We start from the raw sequence: 21560 nt of genomic DNA on the forward strand, positions 1-21560 counted from the left end.
CCCTTGATTACTGTTGTTATTGGGGTAATGTTTTAAGAAAATAAATAAAATGGATTAAGAAGTACTTAGTATTAAACTCGTTGGTGTTTTGTAAAATAAATATTGAACCTTATAATTAAAACCGAGTTTTTCTGTATTGATTGTTATATAGTCCATTGCCCCGGTGGATATGACTCAAGTTGCAATTTTTCAAATCAATTTCCCTAACATTTAATATGTGGCAGTGAGGAAGTTATTCTTTCCCGTGACATTGTCGGGGATTAGAGTCTTATAATATTGATATAAACCTAAGTTTGCTGGCTTCTGCCTCCCATCAATCATATGCCGAATTTCCAATCTCTTGTCCCCTCACATTTTCCACGAAAGGTCATTATAATTCATTGATTCCCCCTTCTTGGTGTTTCTGAGAGAAAGTTATGGTTCCTGGTAGTTGGCATTGGAAAGAAAATGTAGAGAAAAGAAGGGTGTGGCTTTCTGTTTGAACCACAAAAATGAAAAAGTGATTTTCTCTGCAATTATAGTTAAAATCTGACTATCTGACCTCCCCCTCCCCTTCTTTCTATGCTGTTTTTTTCTTCAAGCAAACCCAAAGAAACTTAAATGCAGCAATGCAGCCTTGAACTGGTCAAATTGCTGGCCAACTATTGTCTACTAAAAGGGACCCCAAAATCATAAAATCAAAAGATGTAGGATCGAAAGTTGAAAAGAAGTTGTATAAAGGAAATGCAAATTTGATTAATTAACAAGGAAAAAAGGGGGTTGCTTTTATGAGCATAGATTTATTTTGGAAGTATGGTAAAGTTCATGTTCACACTTGAAAAATCTTTGTCAAAGGCCCACAATTATGCTGTCTGCTTTTTCTTTCTTGAATTTTCCTATCAACTCCACAAGGAATTAATTTAATTTTTTTTGCCAAGAATAATTTTTTGAAAACCTTTTGATTGAAATAAAATCACTCAACTAGCTAGTTAAATAGAAGATAATACAGTATATTAAAGCTATAAGAAGACATAAGTTCAACACAACGAGGAGCTAGCTGGAATGCTAGATTTGCCGAAGGATATTGTCCTTTGCCACAGTTTGTTTCTAACACGGTTTCAATTAATGGAATGGAATGCATTTAATTTGGACACGATATAAAGTTGTCCTAATTAATGGCATAGTCGTAAATAGTTTTACAATTTTACATTAAATTGACAGTTCAGTTTGTCACTTAGCATGTAGAAAAATCAAGTCTCGTGAAGAAAATAAGTCTAAGTACAATTATTTAATTAATACAGGGGGATTGGGGATTGTTTGTTAGAATAATGTATGTCTATAAATACCCTTAGAACTTCACTTCACAATTTCACAAATGCATCAGAGAGTCAGTAGGAAACTACATTTTTTTTCCCTTTCTGACATATCCCCCAGGACAAGTTTCTGGCGCTGTTGATCCATTTAGAGAGTGGTTTTTGATTTCTGGAAGTGAAAAGAAATCATGGGGAATTGCTTGAAGACATCCAGATCAAGGCAGCTGGTGGAAGAAGAGGAAATAGAAGAGCAGCTAGGGGAGATTCGTGAAGCAACGGGGTTTCAGAAGGGAAATGATGGTATTGGGAAAGGGAGCATAAAAGTGAAGATAGTGCTTACAAAGGAGGAGCTAGAGTTGTTTCTGCTGAAGCTGAAGAACAACAATGGAGGGAAGAGCTTCGAGGATCTTTTGGCGGAAATGGAGAAAGCGAGGTCGGGAAAAGCAGATTCTTGGAGACCTTCATTGGAGAGTATCATGGAGGTCGACGACCCTGAAGAGCTTGAAATGGACAGATCATGATGAAGCTTCAATCCTTCTTCTTACTTTTACCCCATGTGGTTTTTGTAAACTACTACATCATCTTCTTCTCCTCTTTGAGGTTTTTGATTCCAGAACCTCTTTTTACTTGGGTAACTCGACGTACGGCAGGATCAGAATCTTTCCTTGTTTTTTTTTCTGGTCCTTTCCCTCTGGTGATGAACCAAGTTCCAAATGTTTCTCTCCCTTACTTAGCTAGGAGTTTTTGATACATATATAGACTGAACTTTCTCCCTTTACCATATAAACTCAGATCTTTTATTCAAGCTTTCCGAAGTTAAGTATGGATCTATGCATATGTACTTGAGCGGTTGATAGATTTTAATGTTGAATATAGATACAGTTACTTTAAGTAAAACTCCTGATATTTCATTTTTATGCCATTTCTAAGCTGTGTGCTCCATGGAATTGGGTGATGAAAACCTACCAAATCTGTGTTGCAAATTCTTGTTCTCCTCCTCCCCCTTGAGAGAGATGTAGAAGGGGAGAGAGAGCTGGGTCTGGAGCCTGAGTTCTGTGTCCTGTTTGAGCTTTAGTTACCTATAATATTAATGTTTTTGACTGTTGGGAGTTGAAACATAGATCGTGGCAGTCAATTGATAGTCCCAGAATTCAGCGCCAAACTAGTGATCAACAACAACCCAAATTATCATAAATGTCCAACTGGAATTCTGAACCTTTATTCCCTTCAAAAATTTTGACCATTCTTCAATATTTTACAAAGAGATCACTGTTTGCGGACCCCTTGAAAAGAATGGAGACCTTCCTATTTGTCCAGTGTGGCTGAATTTACCTATTAGACCAGCAATAATTGTTAAGGGTAGGGACTATAAACAGGAAGAAAATGTGTATCTACTTAACAAATTAACAGTCTGAGTAATTTCGATAAAAATTATAATAAACTTTTACTCATGGAAATTCAAATTATTTACCACACCCAATATTATTAGAGCTAATTATGTGCTTACAATAAACCTTAAACGTTACTTCCTCTTCTATAGTTCCATGGTTAAGTTGCCCAAAGAGACATGGTTGTAGGGTGGGAAAATGCATGGTGGTGGTGTGTTTAATAAAACAGTTCACAAAATCTCTGTGGTTTCCTGGCATCCCGACACTAATACAGAACTAAACTTTGCAGGTCGACTAAATTCTAGTAGGTTGGACTTTGGATCAGTTTTTCTAACATTTGACGGTGTCTTAAGCTTCTAAGTTTCCAAGTGCTTTTCTCAATCAGAGACCGAGTAATAATCTTGATATTTACTATTTCCCTCTGATTATGATTGATTTTAGCAACAAAAGAAGAAAGTTCATAAAAGAGAGTATGTATAGATTCCCTTTCTCTCAAAAGAAGCTGACTCGGTCTTTTCAAAATCGAAAATCAATAAGAGAAATTTCTTCTACTGACCTGGGATTAAGGGTGTCATGATTCGTTTAAAAGTAAACCCCCAATATTAACGCGTTGAATAGCTCAACTTCTGCGTTGCATATCTTAATCAAGGACTTAGTCCCAGTGGTCTATTTTGCTTTGTTAATCTTAAATAATCAACATCTTTTTATCTCTGGATTATAATCAACTTTGAATTCTTTCGACTAGTCCAGGTTCAGTATTCCTTGGGTCAGGTTGACTCAGGTGCTCAAGAACCAGGAAAAGGAATAACAAAACCTTAACCTTAATTAACCAATATTATCTCGTAGGAGACAGATTGTAGTGTAGGTGTGAACTTTCTCTGCAACAAGCCTTTAAAATAGCCTCGCATCATCAAAGGACAATGGTGACTTAGGAATCTTAAATAAAACCCATTACCAAGTGTTTCTTTTGGGAATTGGAGGTTTGGTGATTTCTTGTTCTTTACAAGAGATGTTGAACTTGGCAAAAGCTCCATTATTTCAGAAGGAGAGATGTCAGATATGGGCCTTATGGACTAACATTAGGGAGAAGAGTTAAGAGGGGGCTATGGGTTGGATTGAAACATCAGAGCCCAGTAAACGTTATTGACGTGGACATGAAGAATCAGTCTCGAATCCAATTGGGCTGGTGATTGGGTTGATGTGTCAATGAAACTCTGGTAGGCCCCTTCTTTTTCGTCATCCAGCAGAGAACTGCCATGATTTTCTCAGGGGGAACCCTTTTGTCCAATCACAAGAAAAAGTGCAAGAAATCCCAATTGCCTAGACTTTTGTTCGACTAGTTGGGAGTAAACTCACGACTCCTTTGAGGATAGACAGGGGTACATCAACGGGAAAAGTCATCGGTGGGCTACACGTGAAGGGATGAGGGATCTCAACTTGGGGTGAAGAACTTGACTGCTTCATTCACTGACATCCTCACGATTCGATGGACATTTTAAAGATTCTAAAGATAAGAAATAAGGTTTAATAGGTACCATAGGAAAAAGAGAAGGCCTTCATATAGCTCTTAATTAGTGCCCATCATATCATTTTCCGACTTGAATTTAGTTTCTTCATGAGCAAAACTCATTTTGGATGTCATTTTCTCTATACAATAATAATAGCAATATGGATAAACTCTGGGATTGGGATGTCATTGATTACCAGGCGCCCTCCTCCCTGCAACAAAGTTGGCTTTCTGGTTTCAAAACGAACATGGAATTTGGGCCGGCGGGCCTTCTCGTCAAGCACTTCTTTATTAAGAGTTTAGTCATGTTAGCTTGAAGGACAAAGTATAGACGTTGCAAGAGAAAAATTTTCTCTGGCTGAGCTTGTTTGGATTCCGGATGACATGCCAAAGTAGGAAACAGAGAGTTTTTAAGTAAATGAATTCCAAACCATTCATTTGGATCAAGTGTTGCTTATAATTTTACATGGCACTTTTACCTTCTTCCTATCCTAGTAGTAGATCAAAAATTACATTCAAGAGAAAGAAGAAAACAGTGCCCAAATTAGTTTCCCTTTGAAACTTCTGACAAGAAACCTGAAAAACTGAAATATTCTCTTAACGGTACCTACTCTGCTATACGCTATCTAATACTCTTCGGGGATGCTATCAAGCGCTGCATTGCTACCAGGGCAAGGGAACGCTACAATAACACGATCCTTGGGAAGGGCGACAAGCTCACGAGCTACATCTCTGAATTCAAGAACCCCTCCATCTTTGCATTTTGAGAGCAACCGAGCAGCTTCTTGCTTTGTCATCCTCACTTTCACTCTAATAGTTGCCTTGGCATCAAAACCTGTGGCGCCGCTGCTTTTCTTCTTCATATCCTTGTCATCTTTAACTTTGAGCAATGGTTTTGAACTTGAAAAGGAATCACCATAACAAGTCTTCAGCTTGCTTGGTGATTGCTTCTTACTCAACCCATCTCTGTAAATGAAGCTGGACGCACTGTTGGGTTCTACGAGTTCAAAAATTTCACCTGACAAAACTCTCTGGAGCCAGGAAGGGAAAAAGGTGAACATCGTTTCTTTTTTTGGTGAGGAAAAAAAAGATGGGTTTTGTTTTGTTACACTTTTTGTAGTGATCATAAAAATGAGTGGTGCGGAAGCAAATAAATGTATGGTGAGTTTATATAGAAGCCGGGCAGGGGAGGTCTAGGAAGGAGAAATATGATTGGTGAGTGAGGAGGGAGTGTCCTTCGGGCCAAAGTGTAATTCTCGAATAGTAAATTTGGCTTAAAGAAGAAGAGATGGGTCAAGGCGTCAATAGCACGAAATTGGGATACTGGAACTCCAGTTTTGTCAATTTGCAATTTGGAATTTAGCTTTGAATGTCATAAACAGGGTCACCCATTTCCCCCTGTGCAGGCCAAACTATGGGCAACAATCAGCAATCCTCAAGCATGATGCATTGCTTCTGCTTCTGCTCCTGACACTTTTCCCCTTCTTTTCTCTGTCGTTTGTTGGAAGTTCAGGTGAGATTCACAAGAAATTCATGGTCCATGATTCATCATTGAAACAAGTTCATTCAAGTAAATACTACAACTTCTGAATGAAGACTGAGAAGTGAGGAACCATATTCTTATCACACCACTAGGTCTTTTACCTTTGTAAACTCTTTTTTTTTTTTGATTGAGCTTAGTTCCACATTAAAAAAATAAAACAAAAATCAATTGAATAAACTATATTTCTTTCTTTCTTCAGCGTGATTTAAGGCCAAAAAAGGCAAAAAGGAGAATGCAATTGACAGCTTTAATGCTTTGTACTGTCTTGTACCTTACATGGAGCACATTAGCTCATGAAAAAAATTAGTGAAAAAAAAATTTTAAACTAAAATTGGATCATCAAGTCAAGCAGAGAGTTCGTGAAACTGGGCTTTGGCTTAGCTCATTGTGATGTTAACATTGCTACAGAGACCTGAAAAAGAGCAATTCCCGTTGGCTCTGACTCAGTCTTTGTAAAGTGACATGCTTTAACTTCAAATTATTTGTTCCGATCTTTAAATTAAATGGAAAACGCGTATTTTGGTTTTGAACTCTGTGAGTCAATGCCGTTCGTTTAGTTCCAAAACATCGTATCCAATGGTCCATGAACATCCCAATAATGATCAAATCAATCTATTTTCCCTTTTTTCCTTTTTGGAGGGTTAAACAGAAAAGAAAAAACAAAGGCCAAGCTTTGCATCTATCTGGAATTTATTCATCAAAGTCAGAAATTTGACTCAAACCCCTCGAGCACGTCTGGTTTTTTTACCGAGTTTCGACCGGCAAGTAGAAGTTAAAAGGATGGATTTTGATGGAGCTGTCATTGTTCACGCTTTCAGTTGGGTTTACTTTTACTCGGAGCTGTCATTTTTTTTTTAAATCAAAACAAGAGAGGAACTTTTTGGGCTTGGCCTGGACCATTGCAACGTGGACCTAGCCGAAATGTCAGTTTAAATGGACCTAAATAAGTACTTCAGTTTGCTAGGGTACATACCTATTGTTAACTGTAATGCCTAAAAATTGGCAGGTATTTTTTTTTTTTGTGTTTGAAAATTTTCTTTTAGTGATTTATTAATTATGATATAAATTTTTGTTTATTTTGATGTTGAAAGTTAGTAATGGAATAGATAATGAATATTTGATTTAATGATTAATATATGTATTTATTAAGCAAAAAACTAAATTGAAATCTTTTATTTTCTAAAATTAAAAAAAAATGAATGAATTTGTTGTCGCACTTTATGTATTTAGCTAGCAAAGATGCAATACATCAATTTACTGAATGATAGTTATAGTAATTAAGATCTATATTATTAATTCATACTGCTTAATTAGGATTTTAGGAAAAAAAATAAGAAATTAAATTCAGGAGGAGCTAAGTATGTTAAATTTTCCTTCTAATTCCATACTTATTTTTCACTTGTATCCAGAAACGAAAGTTTCCCATGTCTCCTAAGTTTATGAATAAAATATAACTAGTAATATAATAATTTTATTACAAGATTATGCTATCAAACGCTTTATTAGTATTACCTTTTAGACATAATATTTCAAAAAAATGTAAATAAATCATTATCGTAATAATTAAAATATTATTTATCATTTTATACCATGTAACATAGACACAACATAATCACGTATCATAATGAACGATAATTTACCACGTTGATAGGACATTAAAACATGATCATATATATTTTCACTATTCATGTCAACGTCATATATTTTTTAAAATAATATTTTAAAAAATTTATTACATCCAAAATGAAAATTCAATAATTTGATTTAACATAATAAAAATATTTAAGTTTATTTAAATTTTCTAATTAATTCAGAAACGTTTTAATGTATTATCTCAATTTTTTTTTTTTCAATTTAAACAACTAATCAGTTTTATACCAGTATTTGATTGTTCTATTGTTATTTGCACATTTCTCACATGTCTACGGTGTCGTTTGGTTAATAACAGAGGTCAATTTTATTTTTTGCACTCTCTCCTGAAACATCGCCGCCTTCTCTTCTAGAAAACCGAACTCTTTGAAAGCCGGTTTTTTTTTTTTATTATGATTATTATTGAAAATCACCATCAAAGTTCTTGAGAAATTCCAAAGCAAAGAAATACGAAAAGAGAGATGGGCGCAGCGCAAGCGATGAGGAGAATCCCTCGCATCAAATTTCCCCAAAGACACCCCAATCCTTCCGGTCTTATTTTCTTCTCTTTACATATCCATGGATTCCTTGATTATTGCCTCTTTGTCTTTTCTTTTATTTATGATTTGTAATGTATTGTTAAATCTCTTTTTCTTTTCCCCATCGACTTGATAGCTTTTACATATACATGCTTAACGAAGGATTGATTTTTTAATCCGTAATCAAATCAAATTGTATTAAATCTGTTTGTTGATCAGGACATTGTAATGCACAATGGGTGTTGGCTAAAATAGTAAAATCAAAATCATAAATTTGCAGGTTCTGGATTGCAGCCTCAAGCTAGAACAAAACCCGGTGATGGTGATCTAACTTTCTTCTCTAGCTCTAAGGCTCCTACAACTGTTGGAGGGAAAGCTTCTCTTCAGCCTAAAAGAACACCTGTTTCCAATGAGGAAATTGAGGCTATTTTGGTTTGTAACAACCCTCCTTTTCAGGCTGTTGTCTGGAATTTAATGTTTTCTATCTGATTTGTTAATGGTTTTTATTCTGCATTGGGCATTTATCGTTAACTGCATTATATGTATATGTTATGATCACTAACCAAACTTATAAGAGAAAAATATTGAATTGATAAATGTGAACCGGGTGGTTTGTTATTGAACTGTTCTAGTCTTGCATATTGTACAAGGTAGTTGTTGTAGCTATTCATGTTATCAAGCAGGACAATGAATCTAATGCGTATGAAATAAAGTTTTGTAATCTCTACTGCAGAAGTTTTTAATTTATGCCAGTATACTTAGGCAAGAAGAAATGCTGGTATTGTTCTATGAGGTTTGGTGTTTCCTTGGGTTTGGTTATGAGAATGAATTGATAATGTGTGTTTCCTCATCTTTTATTCTATCAGCAGTTTGTAAAACTGCTTGTTTGATGTGTCCCTCTTTGTTCATTTTTTCTTTTGTGAGAAATGTTTCAGTCATGCTGAGTGCTTAAACCATTCTATTGAACATGTAATAATACTGGAAGAATGATTTTTTTTTTTTTTTTTGTTTTAGAATGTTAGATATTTATTGATATGTTTTGAGACACTTTTGGCAGTTGGGTGGCTGTTTCTGATCATCTGATGGAGGTTCAACAAGGGAGGACAATTACATGGACTATGGACTTTTAATTTGCTCATTTCTTTTCCATGTCTGATTATTGAAACTTTAATTTTCTAATGATATTGGTGTGTGGTAAGGAAAACAGAGAAGGGGACCACCATTTTCAGTGAATAAACACATAGAAAGGTTATTGAATTGAAGCCTTTTCTAATCCATATCTGTATATTTTACTTGTTAATGTCGATCTTTGATGTTAGAAGATTTGTGAATTTGTTGGTTTTTGATGTTTGATGTATCCATGGCATTGATTCCTATCTAAGCTTTAATAGTCTAAACTGCACAGAATGCATACCATTCATTCAAGAGATTGAGAAGTAAAACGGAATCATCACTTTTGATCCTTCTCTAGCATAGCTTCAAGAACAGCAGACTTGGGATTCTTCATTGGGGGGCCCTTTTCTCTGCGTTCAAGCTCGTCAAGGCGAAACGTGATCAGCCGGTCCCAGTTTCCTCCCTCAAAAAGGACCCCCGCCTTTCCATCAGTGATCCGCTGCACAATACCGCAGTACATGTAGAATGGGTTGTTAGGATTCTTAACAATTGCGATCATTCCAGGCATTAAAAGTGGCAATTCTGGTGGTTTTGGCTTCCTTGTGGCAGCAAGGCTAGCAATACTTACTGAATCTGAAACTGACTGCCTTGCTGGAGGTGGGTTTTCCTCAACGAACTTTTTCAACCCCTTTTCACCACCAGGAAACCCTCCAGTTAGCCCCATCAGCTCCTTTTCAAAAGCATCTTCTGGAACTGAGATTGCCGTGCTGCCAGACCTTTGTTCATCTTTTGTAGCAGGTGATGATGCCTCCTCTACGTTTCTCTTGAGCTCAACTTCTAGGCCTTTTTCTCCATTGCAGAGTCCCCTACCTCCCAGGATTTCAAACAAATCAAACTTAGCACAAAAGGTCTTAGGCTGTTTGACAACTGGGAAAGCTGACTTGTGAGGACGATGGGAAATGGGGTTTTGTCCAAGGAATCGAGATCGCAGCAAAGAACCTTGAAGGCTGGGGAGAGTGATAGAAGAAGCCATGCCTTTTCAGAAGCGGTCTAGTAGCGAGAGAGAGGAGAAAAGCCCTCCTCTTATCCTGACCACAATTGTTGAATTGGTGGTTGGTTTTATCCTTGATCTTCGATTATTTGCCGCACAATTTACTATGACAAAGGATAGGATATCTGATTCACCAACATCCCCGCATTAAAAGACAGAAGGAAAATAAATTTACTGTTTACAAGGACAACAGTTAGTAGCATCATAAAATAGTGACTTGTCGGCCCTGTATATCACGCTGAAGTAGAGTATAGTACACCTCTTTTGCTAAGTATCAGCAATACATGCGGTGGATGTGAAACAAATCGCATTAGTGTCGTACACCTCTCTCACGATGGACGCAATGAGTACTTAAAGGTCCACCGGTGGACCGAATCATCGTCACAATTTGTTTGCTTTTACATCCATACTTTGTCCAAATGAGCACTTGACCTTCTTTATCCCCTTATTCAAACAGTGATTGGGATAATTGAATGGCTAAAGATTAAACAGTTTCACTCATTATGGCTTCATAGGAAAGCACAAGCTGCCTTTACGATGCTCATTGGACTGCATTTCTTTTAAGATTGCTGCTTAGAAGCCGAATATTTGGTGATTAATTACTTAGTCCCCCAGGCTTAATTATCGTTAATTAACAATCATAGCTACCTTCAGCAACAAGCCAATCATAGCACGACATCATCATTGAAGCCGAATATTTGCATTTCATTCAATGTCCGGATTTAAGAAAAAAAGTAAAAAGTGAAAAATTAAAATTTATATAGTATTATAATTATTTATATGTTCAAAGATAAAATTATTTCAAAAATATTATCACGTTAATAAATTAGTTAGAACCCTAATGATTGATTAATATTTTTTTGGATAAAGTGTCTATTTTTTAAATCAACAGAATCCTGTGTAATTTTCATCAAATATATATAAATATTTTATTTTTTTATTTTATAATAAAAAATGATAACGCGAACCTCTTGCACATTTTGAATGAAATTAAATGCATATTTATCATAAAAATATGTTTCAAACAGGAATTTTTTTTTGTTATTTTGGAGATTAATATGGCTTTTTTAACTTGTTCATAACCATTTTAAGCAAGAAGATCGAAAGTTTTTGAAATTTCTTTTGTTTTTCTTAGGATTAAAGAGAGGACAATGATGATACATGGTAAAAAAATAAATAAAAGAAAAGGTACCATTATTAATTAATAAGTTAATACAAAATGTGGAATCCACTGTGATAGAACAGATTCATAGTGATATATAAAAGATAAAAACAAATATAATTAGGACATGACAGCTGCACTATCGTAAACCTTTGCATATAAAATCATAATGGTACGTTTGGTTGACAGAATAAATAGGAATGAAATAAAATAGTTATTATGTGAGAATAGAATGAGGTGGAAATAGAATATAATAGTTATTACTTAGTTTGGTATGACAAAGGGAATAGGACATGAATAATTATTATGACTTTTTGTAGTATTTCGTTCGTAACAATAATTTTGGAATAAGAAAGGAATAGAAAATAAAAAGACAAAAACACCATTTATTATTTATATGACATTTTATTTTTATTAGATTTTTTAAATATTAATAATCTAGAATTTAATTAAAATATTAATAATTAATAATTTAAAAATATTAATATTTATTTAATTTAAAATATTATTATGATTAATTTTTATTTTATTTTATTTTTAAAATATTAATAATTGATAATTTATTTAAAAAATTAATAATTGATAATTTCAATATTAATATTTATTTATAATTTAATTAGTTATATTGTAAAATATTAATATTTTATTTAATTTAAATATTATGATGATCAATTATTTTATTTTATTTTATTTTTGAAAATTAATAATTGATTATTTAGTTAAAATATTAATAATAGATAATTTAAATATTAATATTTTATTTAATTTAAATATTATTATGACTAATTTTTTATTTTATTTTTTAAATTTTAATAATTGGTAATTTATTTAAAATATTAATAATTGATGATTTAATTATTAATATTGTTTATCTAATTTAAATGATATTATGTTTATTTATTTTTAATTTATTTTGTTTTTAAATAGGAATAATTTATAATTTATTTTATTAATAATTGATAATATAAATATAAATATTTTATTTATATTTTAATATTAATATTTTATTAAAAGTTGGAATCAAGTGAGAGAAAGAGGAGAAAGAGAGAAAAATAATATTTTTTACAAATAAAATTGTAATTTTTTAAACTTGTAAGAAGTATTTTTATCTTTATTAATTTTTGAATTTATTCCTTAACCATGGAATAGCTAATACCATTGGGAAGGGTGGTATTAGTTATTCTTTGATTTTGAAAGATTTTGAAGAATAACCATTCTATAGAAATGACTATTCCTTGAATCATTTTTTAACTAAATAAAAAAATTAAAATTTCTTGAAGATAAAAGGGGAATGGCCAACAAAACATGTTATAAAAGGTTTTTTATTTCCCTGGGACAAAAGAAAGAAAAAAAAGAGCGAAGAAGGGGGGTATAATGGTCCTTTTGTATTAAGCAATACGATCAAAAGAAACTACTCTACCGACCAGTCAGATGGTTATGTCTTTCAAGTTTGCCGAGGGTCAAAACACTTTCCGTGAACACAAGTTCCTCTCTCTTTAGCTTCCCGTCTTCTCCCTTGTCTAAAAGTCTCTTTCTACCGGTAAAAAAAAAAGGTGTCTCTTCATCTTTTATTAGAATAAACTTTTTTTTTAAAATCAAATCATTATCTGTATCTTTCGAGCTTGTTCTTTTGTTCTGCTGCTGCTGCTTATACGAATTCAAGCGATCAAGCTTCAGTAAGCTCTGCGCCAACCTTGGTTATTTACTTTTTTTGATCGGATTTAGATTCATGGGATATTTGTTTTTATTGGGTTTCCCTTTTTGGGCAACTTTTTACTTGTTTTAGCTGTTGATCAAAGGGCATCGTTTGTTTTCTTTTTTTTAATTTTATTTCTAATCGTTTCAGCTGTTAACTGTGGAGTTAATTGATCAGCTTTGGTAGGTATATGAAGAATACTCCAAATTCAATGGTTTCACGTTCCCAGTTTATGAAAACCTTGTCCCTGTTGCGTCTTAAGTTGGTTAATTAACATGGTAACTTTTAAGGGACTTTAATTCTATGTAGTGTGAGTGATGATTTATTTTTGTGATTTTTCAGGCTTCCTTATAGTACCTCTGCTGCATAATTGGGTTTTATATTCCTTAAATGATGTGCGTTTTTTGTGTTTGGCTACCTTATTGTTTACCGGAGATGAGCTTCGATTTCTAGTTGTCAGCTAGTTGACAAGCATGAACCAATCTCCACACTCCTATGTATACATATATTTTTATTTTATCATATATATTCGGATCTCTTTGTTGCATACTTCTATACATTATGATAAACCTGAAATCTTATGTATATCAATGCTCTAAAGTCATACAATTGCTTGTTCTTTTGAAAAAAACTGGAATCTGATTTTACAAAATGATTGGCTTATCATTTGGCAAGCACTTGTGCAATTACTTAGGGGTTTAAGTTTTGATGCATCTGTTTTTATACCAATATTGTTCTGTCACATATTGCCTGGTGAATAAGCCAGCAATGAAAGTACTTAATTTTTTTGTGCTTTCTTAAAACATATTATCGTAAGTTTGGTTATTATTATGAATATCATTTTCATTCTCCTTTTATTGGTCATAGGTTTGTACCTCTTCCTGTAGTGAGTAAAACTTTATGGATGACAGTCTTGGGAAGATAAAGGTGATTCCAGATCATTTTCAAGTCTCAACTCCCAGTGCTGACTCTCTTCAAATCAGAAGTTCACCTGTTTCACAGCCAAGTATTGATAATTCTTCAAGGTATTACTTTCTGAAGGTCAAAAAGTGAACAGATTAAGAATTTCGAGTTCATCATATCTCAATATTCTAGTTCTGCTCTAGGATAGGTCCTGTAGCAGTTTATGGTCTGGTCGAAAATTGAGAAGTGCTGCATTAATGTTGAATCTGTTCAGTTTACGTGGATTGCCATGGAGTTCTGGTGCTGGTCAGGAAAAGGTTCATTTAAGAGCCTATTTGAAGCTTCCCATTTGGTTTTATTGATAGCAACACATCCCTTGTCACAATAACTGTTTTTTTTTTTCATTTGCAGGTTCAGTTGACTGCTGCAGAGTTGGAATCACTTAGATCAGAACTTGCGGATATAGAAGAGAGAGAAGCTCACTTGAAAGCTCGGTAAGGGAGAGTTGAATCTGGACTTTTGAACCACGATGCATATTTTGGTTAACAGTGTTTGCATGTTTATAATAATTTAGTGCAGTGGAAAGATAATGTTTGAAAGTTTGAGCCTTTAAAATTTGAAGCTTTAGTTAGAATGACAAAGAGAGAGTTATACTTGATTTCTAGAATTCTGATTTACTGTTTCCAGAACTGGAAGTTATGTGGAGTTTTCCTCCTAATGTCAGGGCCCAACTTGTAAATAATGGTTTCTGAACATTGGTGATTCTATCTTTACTTATGGGTTTTCCTGAGCTTCTATATACACAATTCCTAGCTGCATTGACTGTAAGATTTAGTTTTAGACAAAATATTTCTGCATTTCTTTTATTGATGTTTCTGTTTTACACAGGTTGGAACATATTGATGAAATTTTGCGGTCAGGTCGTCTTACCGGCTATTTGTACATCCGAACGGTATGAATATGCCCATCATGCTATCTTCATATTTGTTTATGCTGCATCCTCTGTTCATGCACTCTTACTGTTCTGATTAATGATTTTCTTTCATATCTTCCATCCGCAGAGGTGGACTGCTTTACCTGGAGAACCTGCTCCTATTGATGATAACGATGTTGACGACTGGCTTCCTCGATTTGTTGTTCTTCATGGCCAATGTATATTCTTCTATTTATTCTCCACAGGTAATTAACCTTTGTTGTGTTCTCTTTTTTTCTTCTTCTATTATTATTATCATTATTATCACAAATTGGACCCTGATTCTCTATGGTGCATGCTTCATGGTTGGTGTAAAATGGAAACGACATAAAAAATTCTGTCAGGAATGCAGGTGTTGATTTCAAATTCAGACGATCAAGCAGTTTTAAATTGTTCATCTTCTTTAATGAACACATCATTAAGTTTCAACTTCAAGTCTTCTCTTTTTAGCTCAACTTGGTTAAGCATTAATTATACCTTGCTAGTAACTGCTAGCAGCTAGCAATGAAGGATTCATGTAATTGGCTGGTTGAATTTTAACACAGTGTAGCCCGGTGTATTGTAAACATTACTTGCTGATCAACCTCTTAATTTATACTATGCAGATTTGAGCCCTCAGGATTCAACCCTGCTCTCTGATATTGTTGAAGTAGGTTCTCTGCCCAGCTTTACAAGAGAAGATGAAGGGACGCAATATTCCTTTTATATCTTAACTCGTCAAGGACTGCGCTATGAGTGTTCACATGTTTCTAAAATACAGGTATACCTTGTGCATAACATGCATTTATTAATGGAGTATAAAATGTTTCCCTACTCATTTAGGTCAGTTTTTGTATATAGTTGAGCTGTTCCAAACTCATAAAATGGTTTTACTTCAATTTCATGTTATTTTGTAAAGTATGGAGCTGAACATGTGTAGGAATAAGGTTTCACATGGACTATATTTTGAGTTAGAGGCCGATTCTCCATTTTCTTATTTTCTGTTGAGGAAGATGAAACTAATTAATATTTGGAGGAAACTAGAACATGAATCTGCATGACAAATCTTTGGCAATTAAGCTAGCTAAAATAGTAAAATATGTGATATTTGATTTTGATTAAATGCCATAAAGTGTTTTCATTTCTTTAGAATTCAATGTATGTTCATGCATGCATATAACATTCTTCGATTGCCATTAGATTTAGATCATGTCTGTTCATAGCTAGACTCGTCAGTCTGATTCTCTTCTCATTATAGCATAGTTCATCGATGGTTGTCAAGATTGTGAGAGCACTTCAAAAATTGTTTTCATTTGGTTTTATACATTTTAGAAAGGATCAAAGAAACCCTTGGAGCATAAGTGAATTTTGGACAACCTATCATAGAAGTTCACTATGTATCTATTTAAAATTAATTTTATTTATTCTTTTGTCCTCTTTTCCTAGGTGGACACCTGGTTATCAGCGTTGCAGACAGACTGCAAGCTGGGTTCTGATCTCAAAGTTCCCAATGGTTCAAGTGAAAAGTAAAATCATGTACAGATTTTTTTTAACAGTTGCTTGTATATAGATCAAATTAACTAACGATTCTTTTCTTCATGTACATATGATGGCGTTTTCAATGAATCAGCATAAGGAAGCTGTTAGATATTCAAAACTATTTCAAGCAGATGACTTAAAGCTTTATGGACTCTGCTTTTCCGAGGAGAGAACAGTCCAGGTTCTTTTCTTGTAATGAAGCTCTTAATGCACAAACAAGAAAGAAACAAAGATCCAACAAAACTGGAGTATACATTAAAATATACCCCGCCTGTGAGTCTTTATTTCAGTACTTTATAAGCCACGTGAATCACAAAACATCATTGAGAAATGAGAACAAATGAATAGAAAACAGTTATCTTTCGGTTGGTCTGCATTTTGGGTTTTAAAAAACGAGAGACATCAGAGAAAACTATAATCTTTTGGGTTCCTCCCGACACTTTACTTTTGAAGCTTCATAGATTAAGGCAAGTGTTCCATCCATTTTTCCCTTGGGCTGAGAGTTAAAAGTCATGAGGCTTCGTGGTTGGGATTGGCAGGTGGGTAACATTATCGCCAGACCCAGTCCCCGCTAGGTAGTGAGCCAATTATTGACGAAAGGAAAAGCTTCCTCTTTGTTTTCCACTTTTCCAATGACAAACGTGCCGCAGATAAAAGAAGCTTCCCCCCCTATTCAATGAGGCTTTGCTTTTGTAGTTATCTTTCTCCTTCTTCCTAGTTGGAAAGAAAGAAAGAGCAGAAGGGAAAAAAAAGTTGTAAAAAAAAAAAAAACAGAAAAAGAAAAGAAAAGAAAGAGAGAGGAACACGAGATCTGTTTTATCATTACACCTTTACAATTCATTTTACTTCTCTCTCACCCCCCGTCTCCACAAACAAAACAAGGAATATAGTCCATTCCTTTCCTCGTTATACTTTTTATGTCTTTTTAGGGTAATTGAAGTAATCCTTCCATATTCTCTTATAGCTCCGTACGCATCCGAGTTCAAGGCCCTTTTCTTGTAAGAAATCAGGTTTACCGTTGCACAATTATTTTGAATGTGTCTATACAATACAAGCTAATCATTTTTTTAAGCATAATATATGAATTTTTTTTAAAATTTATTAAACTGATTTATTTTTTTTATTTTTTATTATATTCATATCAAATAGATATTTATAATTATCAATAAATTAATTATCATTAATTAAAATATTATTTATTATTTTATATTTATATGATATTAAAAATTAAAAATATTATATGATTATATTATAATATTATATAATTATTTATTATAACATATTAATATGTCACATGATATAAAATAATAAATAATATTTTAATTAATAATTATAAAAAAATTAATTTAAAATAAAATTATGATAATTTAATTAAATATATTAAAATTTATTTTATATTTTTTTATATTACAGAAAATTTTTTAAAATATTATGTTTTTTTTTTTTTAAATTGAACATTTCGTAAATGTTTGCAACCGGGAAAGTTCCAAAGTCCAAAGTCCGAACATCAGCAGTTATATCATTTTGGCCGATCATTTCGTTTCGTACTAAAGTACTTCATTTAGTTTTCCCAGTGGTTCGGGGCAGTGGGTGGCATTCATTGACCGAACCAAACCACTAACCGCGCACGAAAAAGTGAAGTGAGAACCAAATCAAATCTCACTCATGACTTAACTGATGGTCTGACAATAAAAGGCCTTCCCCTTTCTTCCGCTCCTTATCTCTCTCTCTCTCTGCTTCCACTACTCAAAGCACACCTTAGCTCTCAGCGCTCTCTCTATACCCACAATCCAGGAAAACAAAAAATGAGCTCTCAGATTCTCAGATCTGCTTCTAGAGCTGCCAGGTCTCTCCTTTCAGCTTCCAAGAGCTCTCGCTTTTACTCTGGTATAGCTTTCTCATCTCCTTGTTTTTCCTCATTGTTTTAGTGACATCTTGGTCATTTCTCTACGTTCTTTTTTATTTCTGGTGAGCTGATGGATGGCTGATCTGTGAAGTGATTTGTGGTGAATATGTTTCCTGATAATGCAACGTTGAATTTTTTTAATATTATTCTGATTTAATAAATACCATTTTATGTGAAATGACATTTCGAATATTGATTTGATAGTGTTTGATGTAAATCTCTGATTTTGATTCGTAGTTGTGGATCAATCCCGTGTTTCGACTCTGATTTTTGACTAGTTATCGGAAATTTATTGTCTATCAACCTGATGATTTATTCATTTTTATTAAACATTTTGTTCATTAGATTAATTTTATTATTTTAATACAGTATTGAGATTGTTGTTATCATCAATAATGCCTTTATTTTGTTTGGATGGAAGCTTTGCTAGTTGTCTGTTTGGCAAATGAAGTGACTAAGAATCTGAAACCACTTTTTAAAAACTTTAATTTGTATTAATTAAAAGTTTCTATTTCTACCTTTTCCTTTTCAAGCTGTAAAAAGTTGAACCTAACACGTGGTACTGTTCTTGATGTGGACTCTCAAAAGGGAAAAGATTAGAAGAGGAATGTTACTCACGCTTTTTAGTTGTAGAATCGGTTCTGTTCTGTTGCCTCTAACTGATTAGCTACCCATCCGTGACTAAAGCGAGAAGGGAAAGCAAAAGATTTATTCTGCATCCATGCTACCGGCATCTGTCTTCACTTCAATTTTATTCATTATTTATTCTTTCCTGCTTTTCATGATATCATCCATCCATTTGAGGACACATTTTTTTGATCTAGAAGTTGAGGGATATACTAGTTTCATGTGTTAAAAGAATGCTCATGTTTGTCCACTAAAAAAAAAATCGAAACATTTTATGTGCTGGTAATTTCTATTGCATGAAATGTGAATGTCTATGCAGAGGAATATGTGAGTTTTGACTTGCATAAAGTGTATAAATTTTTGTGCATGTGGTGAACGTGCTGGTGTCTTGATTTGCAAATTGTTCTGTTTTAAGCTTATTAACCTTTTATGTTATCGTGTGCAGAAGGGCGAGCAGTAGCTGCTGCTGCAGCAGTTTCACTCGGTGGTAAGGTGCCTCTTTTAGCTTCAGCTTATGGAAGGACTGGTCCCACCAATGCATCTAGAGGATGGCTTTCAGGAGTTTTTGCTCTTCCAGTGGCAGGTTTGGATGACTTAACTCTTTTCCTCAGATTCTGTCTCTTTGTTACTTATATGATCTGATTTGGATGCATGCACCTATAGCCATCTAGAGTTAATTCTCCTTTGTATCCTAATCATGTTTTAAAACAAAATGCACACGATGGCAATATAAAAGTCCAAGCTGAGTTTCTGCATTTACAATTTTGGATGAAAGAAGAGGAGCCTTGTCCCTTGCTCAAGTTTTAGCATTGTGGCTTCCTGGACCTCTTCAACAATAATTATACTTTGCATTAGCATGGTAATGGGGGAAATACCTTGATTGGGATGCATTTTAGACTTGACTTCTTCCCTAAATTTCTCCCAACGTTGTGCCCAAATTGAAAACTGTGAACTGTACTGGCTATCATCATATCTCTGCACTGATCTAACTTGATTCTGCTGCCTTTTCTTTCGTGTCTGTGGGCTCTCTCTATCATATCCATCTACTGCCTGCCCTCACAATTAGATTCACACTGCAGATTCAAATTTCAGTGGTCAATTTTATCATATCAAAATTTACAAGTCTAGCAATAGTTAGGGTATCTACATCCCAGGATCAAATTTTGATCAGTTGTATGATGATGATGAAACCTTTATGTGCCAGATAACTGAAGTTTCAGCCTCCTATTACACTTGGCTATTATATTCATAACACTTAAAATGAAAAATTGAGAAAAGAACCTCCGGCTTTACAATCATGATCTCTGTAGAGGAATTCCACATACCTCTGCCTCTCGACAAAAATAGGGAAAAATAAAAAGAACTGACCTGAATGTTTTGTTTGTTTTTATCATCTTTGTAGCTTACATGCTTCAGGAGCAGGAGGCTCATGCTGCAGAGGTAATTCATCACCATTCAATTTCACAGCTAATACTTTAGCTTTTTCACTGTTTGTACTGCCCTTATCCTTCCATAATTTTTCATTCTGTCCCGTAAAAAATAAACCATTTTTCTTTGTTCAGATGGAGCGCACCTTCATTGCTATCAAGCCTGATGGAGTACAAAGAGGGCTGGTAAGATGCATCTGTCCTGTATCATCAACTTAAGATGTCTAAGCCTTCCCAAATTATCTTAGCATTGAAATAATGAATCTCAACAATGTTGTATTGTCATGCTGTCTTTACTTGTTGCATTCTGCTTGTAGTATATATCTTAGAATAAACATATGCTGTGACAGTGTGACTTTCTCTCCTTATCCAATTTAGCAGTTTTTGGGATTGTGGAGTGAAACATAACACATATTAAAGCATTTCTGTATTCCAGATTTCAGAAATCATATCTCGTTTTGAGCGCAAAGGGTTCAAGCTTGTGGCTATAAAGATATTGGTTCCTTCAAAGGAATTTGCCCAGCAACATTATGATGACTTGAAGGAAAGACCCTTCTTCAGTGGCCTATGTGAATTCCTCAGCTCAGGCCCTGTTGTTGCTATGGTAGGAGCAACTAGAATTTTATCTTCTTGTTGTTTATGCTTTTGAGCTTGGCTGACTAATCTTGTTTGTACAGGTCTGGGAAGGAGAGGGAGTGATTAAATACGGCCGGAAACTCATTGGAGCAACAGATCCGCAGAAATCAGAGCCCGGTACCATCAGAGGTGATCTAGCAGTCGTTGTTGGAAGGTATATCCTTCTTTTATTTCTTGTAGATCAGTTTTACATACATGACTTTTTGCACCACGATCTGAAGCTCGGTAGTTCTTTTACTACGCAGAAATATAATTCACGGCAGTGATGGTCCTGAGACCGCCAAGAACGAAATAAACTTGTGGTTCAAGCCACAAGAATTGGTTAGCTATACAAGCAACGCAGAGAAGTGGATCTATGGAGTCAACTGATGAGGCATTCTTTTTCCCGTTAATCAGTAGTTCAGGAAAATTTTAGTCCCAAACATGAAGTCTGGGGTGGAGAGGCATAACTTTTAAAATAAATATGTGTTTATGGAGGTGAGCAAACAGCTTTGCTATGATAAAACTACTAGTCAAACATCAATAATCTATTTCACCTCTTTAATATAAAGTGGAAATATGCAATTTTCCTAGCTAATTATTTTTCCTTCGGCCTAAGATTCTGAACTCTTTTGCTAATGCAATGACTATTATAATGTGTATTTTTAGGT

At 34.2% G+C, this 21560-nt stretch overlaps 5 protein-coding genes across 6 annotated transcripts; 3 read left to right on the forward strand and 2 right to left on the reverse strand.

Annotated features, from left to right (window-relative positions):
• The first annotated feature begins 1330 nt into the window (after positions 1–1330).
• LOC18606706 (uncharacterized) lies at positions 1331–2189 on the forward strand. The gene has a single exon (XM_007040464.3). The coding sequence runs from the start codon at positions 1481–1483 to the stop codon at positions 1811–1813; it is 333 nt and encodes a 110-aa protein (XP_007040526.1). The 5' UTR covers positions 1331–1480; the 3' UTR covers positions 1814–2189.
• A 2405-nt stretch (positions 2190–4594) lies between these two features.
• Positions 4595–5654, reverse strand: LOC148763868 (uncharacterized). The gene has a single exon (XM_088804705.1). It carries the CDS (start codon positions 5312–5314, stop codon positions 4814–4816), a length of 501 nt encoding a protein of 166 aa, XP_088660831.1. The 5' UTR covers positions 5315–5654; the 3' UTR covers positions 4595–4813.
• Positions 5655–7740: 2086 nt separating this feature from the next.
• LOC18606709 (uncharacterized) lies at positions 7741–9229 on the forward strand. Its single transcript, XM_007040468.3, has 3 exons — positions 7741–7911; positions 8179–8330; positions 8956–9229. Exons 1-3 carry the CDS (start codon positions 7842–7844, stop codon positions 8971–8973), a joined length of 240 nt encoding a protein of 79 aa, XP_007040530.3. The 5' UTR covers positions 7741–7841; the 3' UTR covers positions 8974–9229.
• Positions 9230–9296: 67 nt separating this feature from the next.
• On the reverse strand, positions 9297–10117 carry NDHS (NAD(P)H-quinone oxidoreductase subunit S). Of its 2 annotated transcripts, XM_018117986.2 has the most exons (2): positions 9640–10117; positions 9297–9510 (listed from the first exon to the last, which is right to left on the reverse strand). In XM_018117986.2, the coding sequence occupies exons 1-2, from the start codon at positions 10042–10044 to the stop codon at positions 9349–9351; spliced, it is 567 nt and encodes a 188-aa protein (XP_017973475.1). In that variant the 5' UTR covers positions 10045–10117; the 3' UTR covers positions 9297–9348. The 2 variants fall into 2 exon arrangements, with proteins under 2 accessions (XP_017973475.1, XP_007040529.3); XM_007040467.3 differs by having other exon boundaries at positions 9297–10116.
• A 2549-nt stretch (positions 10118–12666) lies between these two features.
• LOC18606710 (Pleckstrin homology (PH) domain-containing protein) lies at positions 12667–21487 on the forward strand. The gene is made up of 16 exons (XM_018118076.2): positions 12667–12900; positions 13788–13945; positions 14032–14140; positions 14235–14317; positions 14712–14775; positions 14885–15002; positions 15402–15556; positions 16222–16264; positions 16874–16878; positions 18132–18201; positions 19293–19430; positions 20250–20287; positions 20410–20460; positions 20711–20878; positions 20952–21064; positions 21156–21487. The coding sequence occupies exons 2-16, from the start codon at positions 13821–13823 to the stop codon at positions 21277–21279; spliced, it is 1404 nt and encodes a 467-aa protein (XP_017973565.2). The 5' UTR covers positions 12667–12900; positions 13788–13820; the 3' UTR covers positions 21280–21487.
• Positions 21488–21560: the final 73 nt, after the last annotated feature.

This window comes from Theobroma cacao, chromosome 3, assembly GCF_053813885.1.
Source record: "Theobroma cacao isolate CCN51 chromosome 3, ASM5381388v1, whole genome shotgun sequence".
NCBI lineage: Eukaryota > Viridiplantae > Streptophyta > Magnoliopsida > Malvales > Malvaceae > Theobroma > Theobroma cacao.

Bases quoted from the DNA above. Each gene is read 5' to 3' on its own strand.
- NDHS (XM_007040467.3), bottom strand. From the start codon at position 10,044: ATGGCTTCTTCTATCACTCTCCCCAGCCTTCAAGGTTCTTTGCTGCGA.
- LOC18606710 (XM_018118076.2), top strand. From the start codon at position 13,821: ATGGATGACAGTCTTGGGAAGATAAAGGTGATTCCAGATCATTTTCAA. The intron at 14,141-14,234 runs GTTCATTTAAGA...TTTCATTTGCAG, and splicing joins CTGGTGCTGGTCAGGAAAAG to GTTCAGTTGACTGCTGCAGA. The intron at 14,318-14,711 runs GTAAGGGAGAGT...TGTTTTACACAG, and splicing joins GAAGCTCACTTGAAAGCTCG to GTTGGAACATATTGATGAAA.
- LOC18606706 (XM_007040464.3), top strand. From the start codon at position 1,481: ATGGGGAATTGCTTGAAGACATCCAGATCAAGGCAGCTGGTGGAAGAA.
- LOC18606709 (XM_007040468.3), top strand. From the start codon at position 7,842: ATGGGCGCAGCGCAAGCGATGAGGAGAATCCCTCGCATCAAATTTCCC. The intron at 7,912-8,178 runs GTCTTATTTTCT...ATAAATTTGCAG, and splicing joins AAGACACCCCAATCCTTCCG to GTTCTGGATTGCAGCCTCAA.
- LOC148763868 (XM_088804705.1), bottom strand. From the start codon at position 5,314: ATGATCACTACAAAAAGTGTAACAAAACAAAACCCATCTTTTTTTTCC.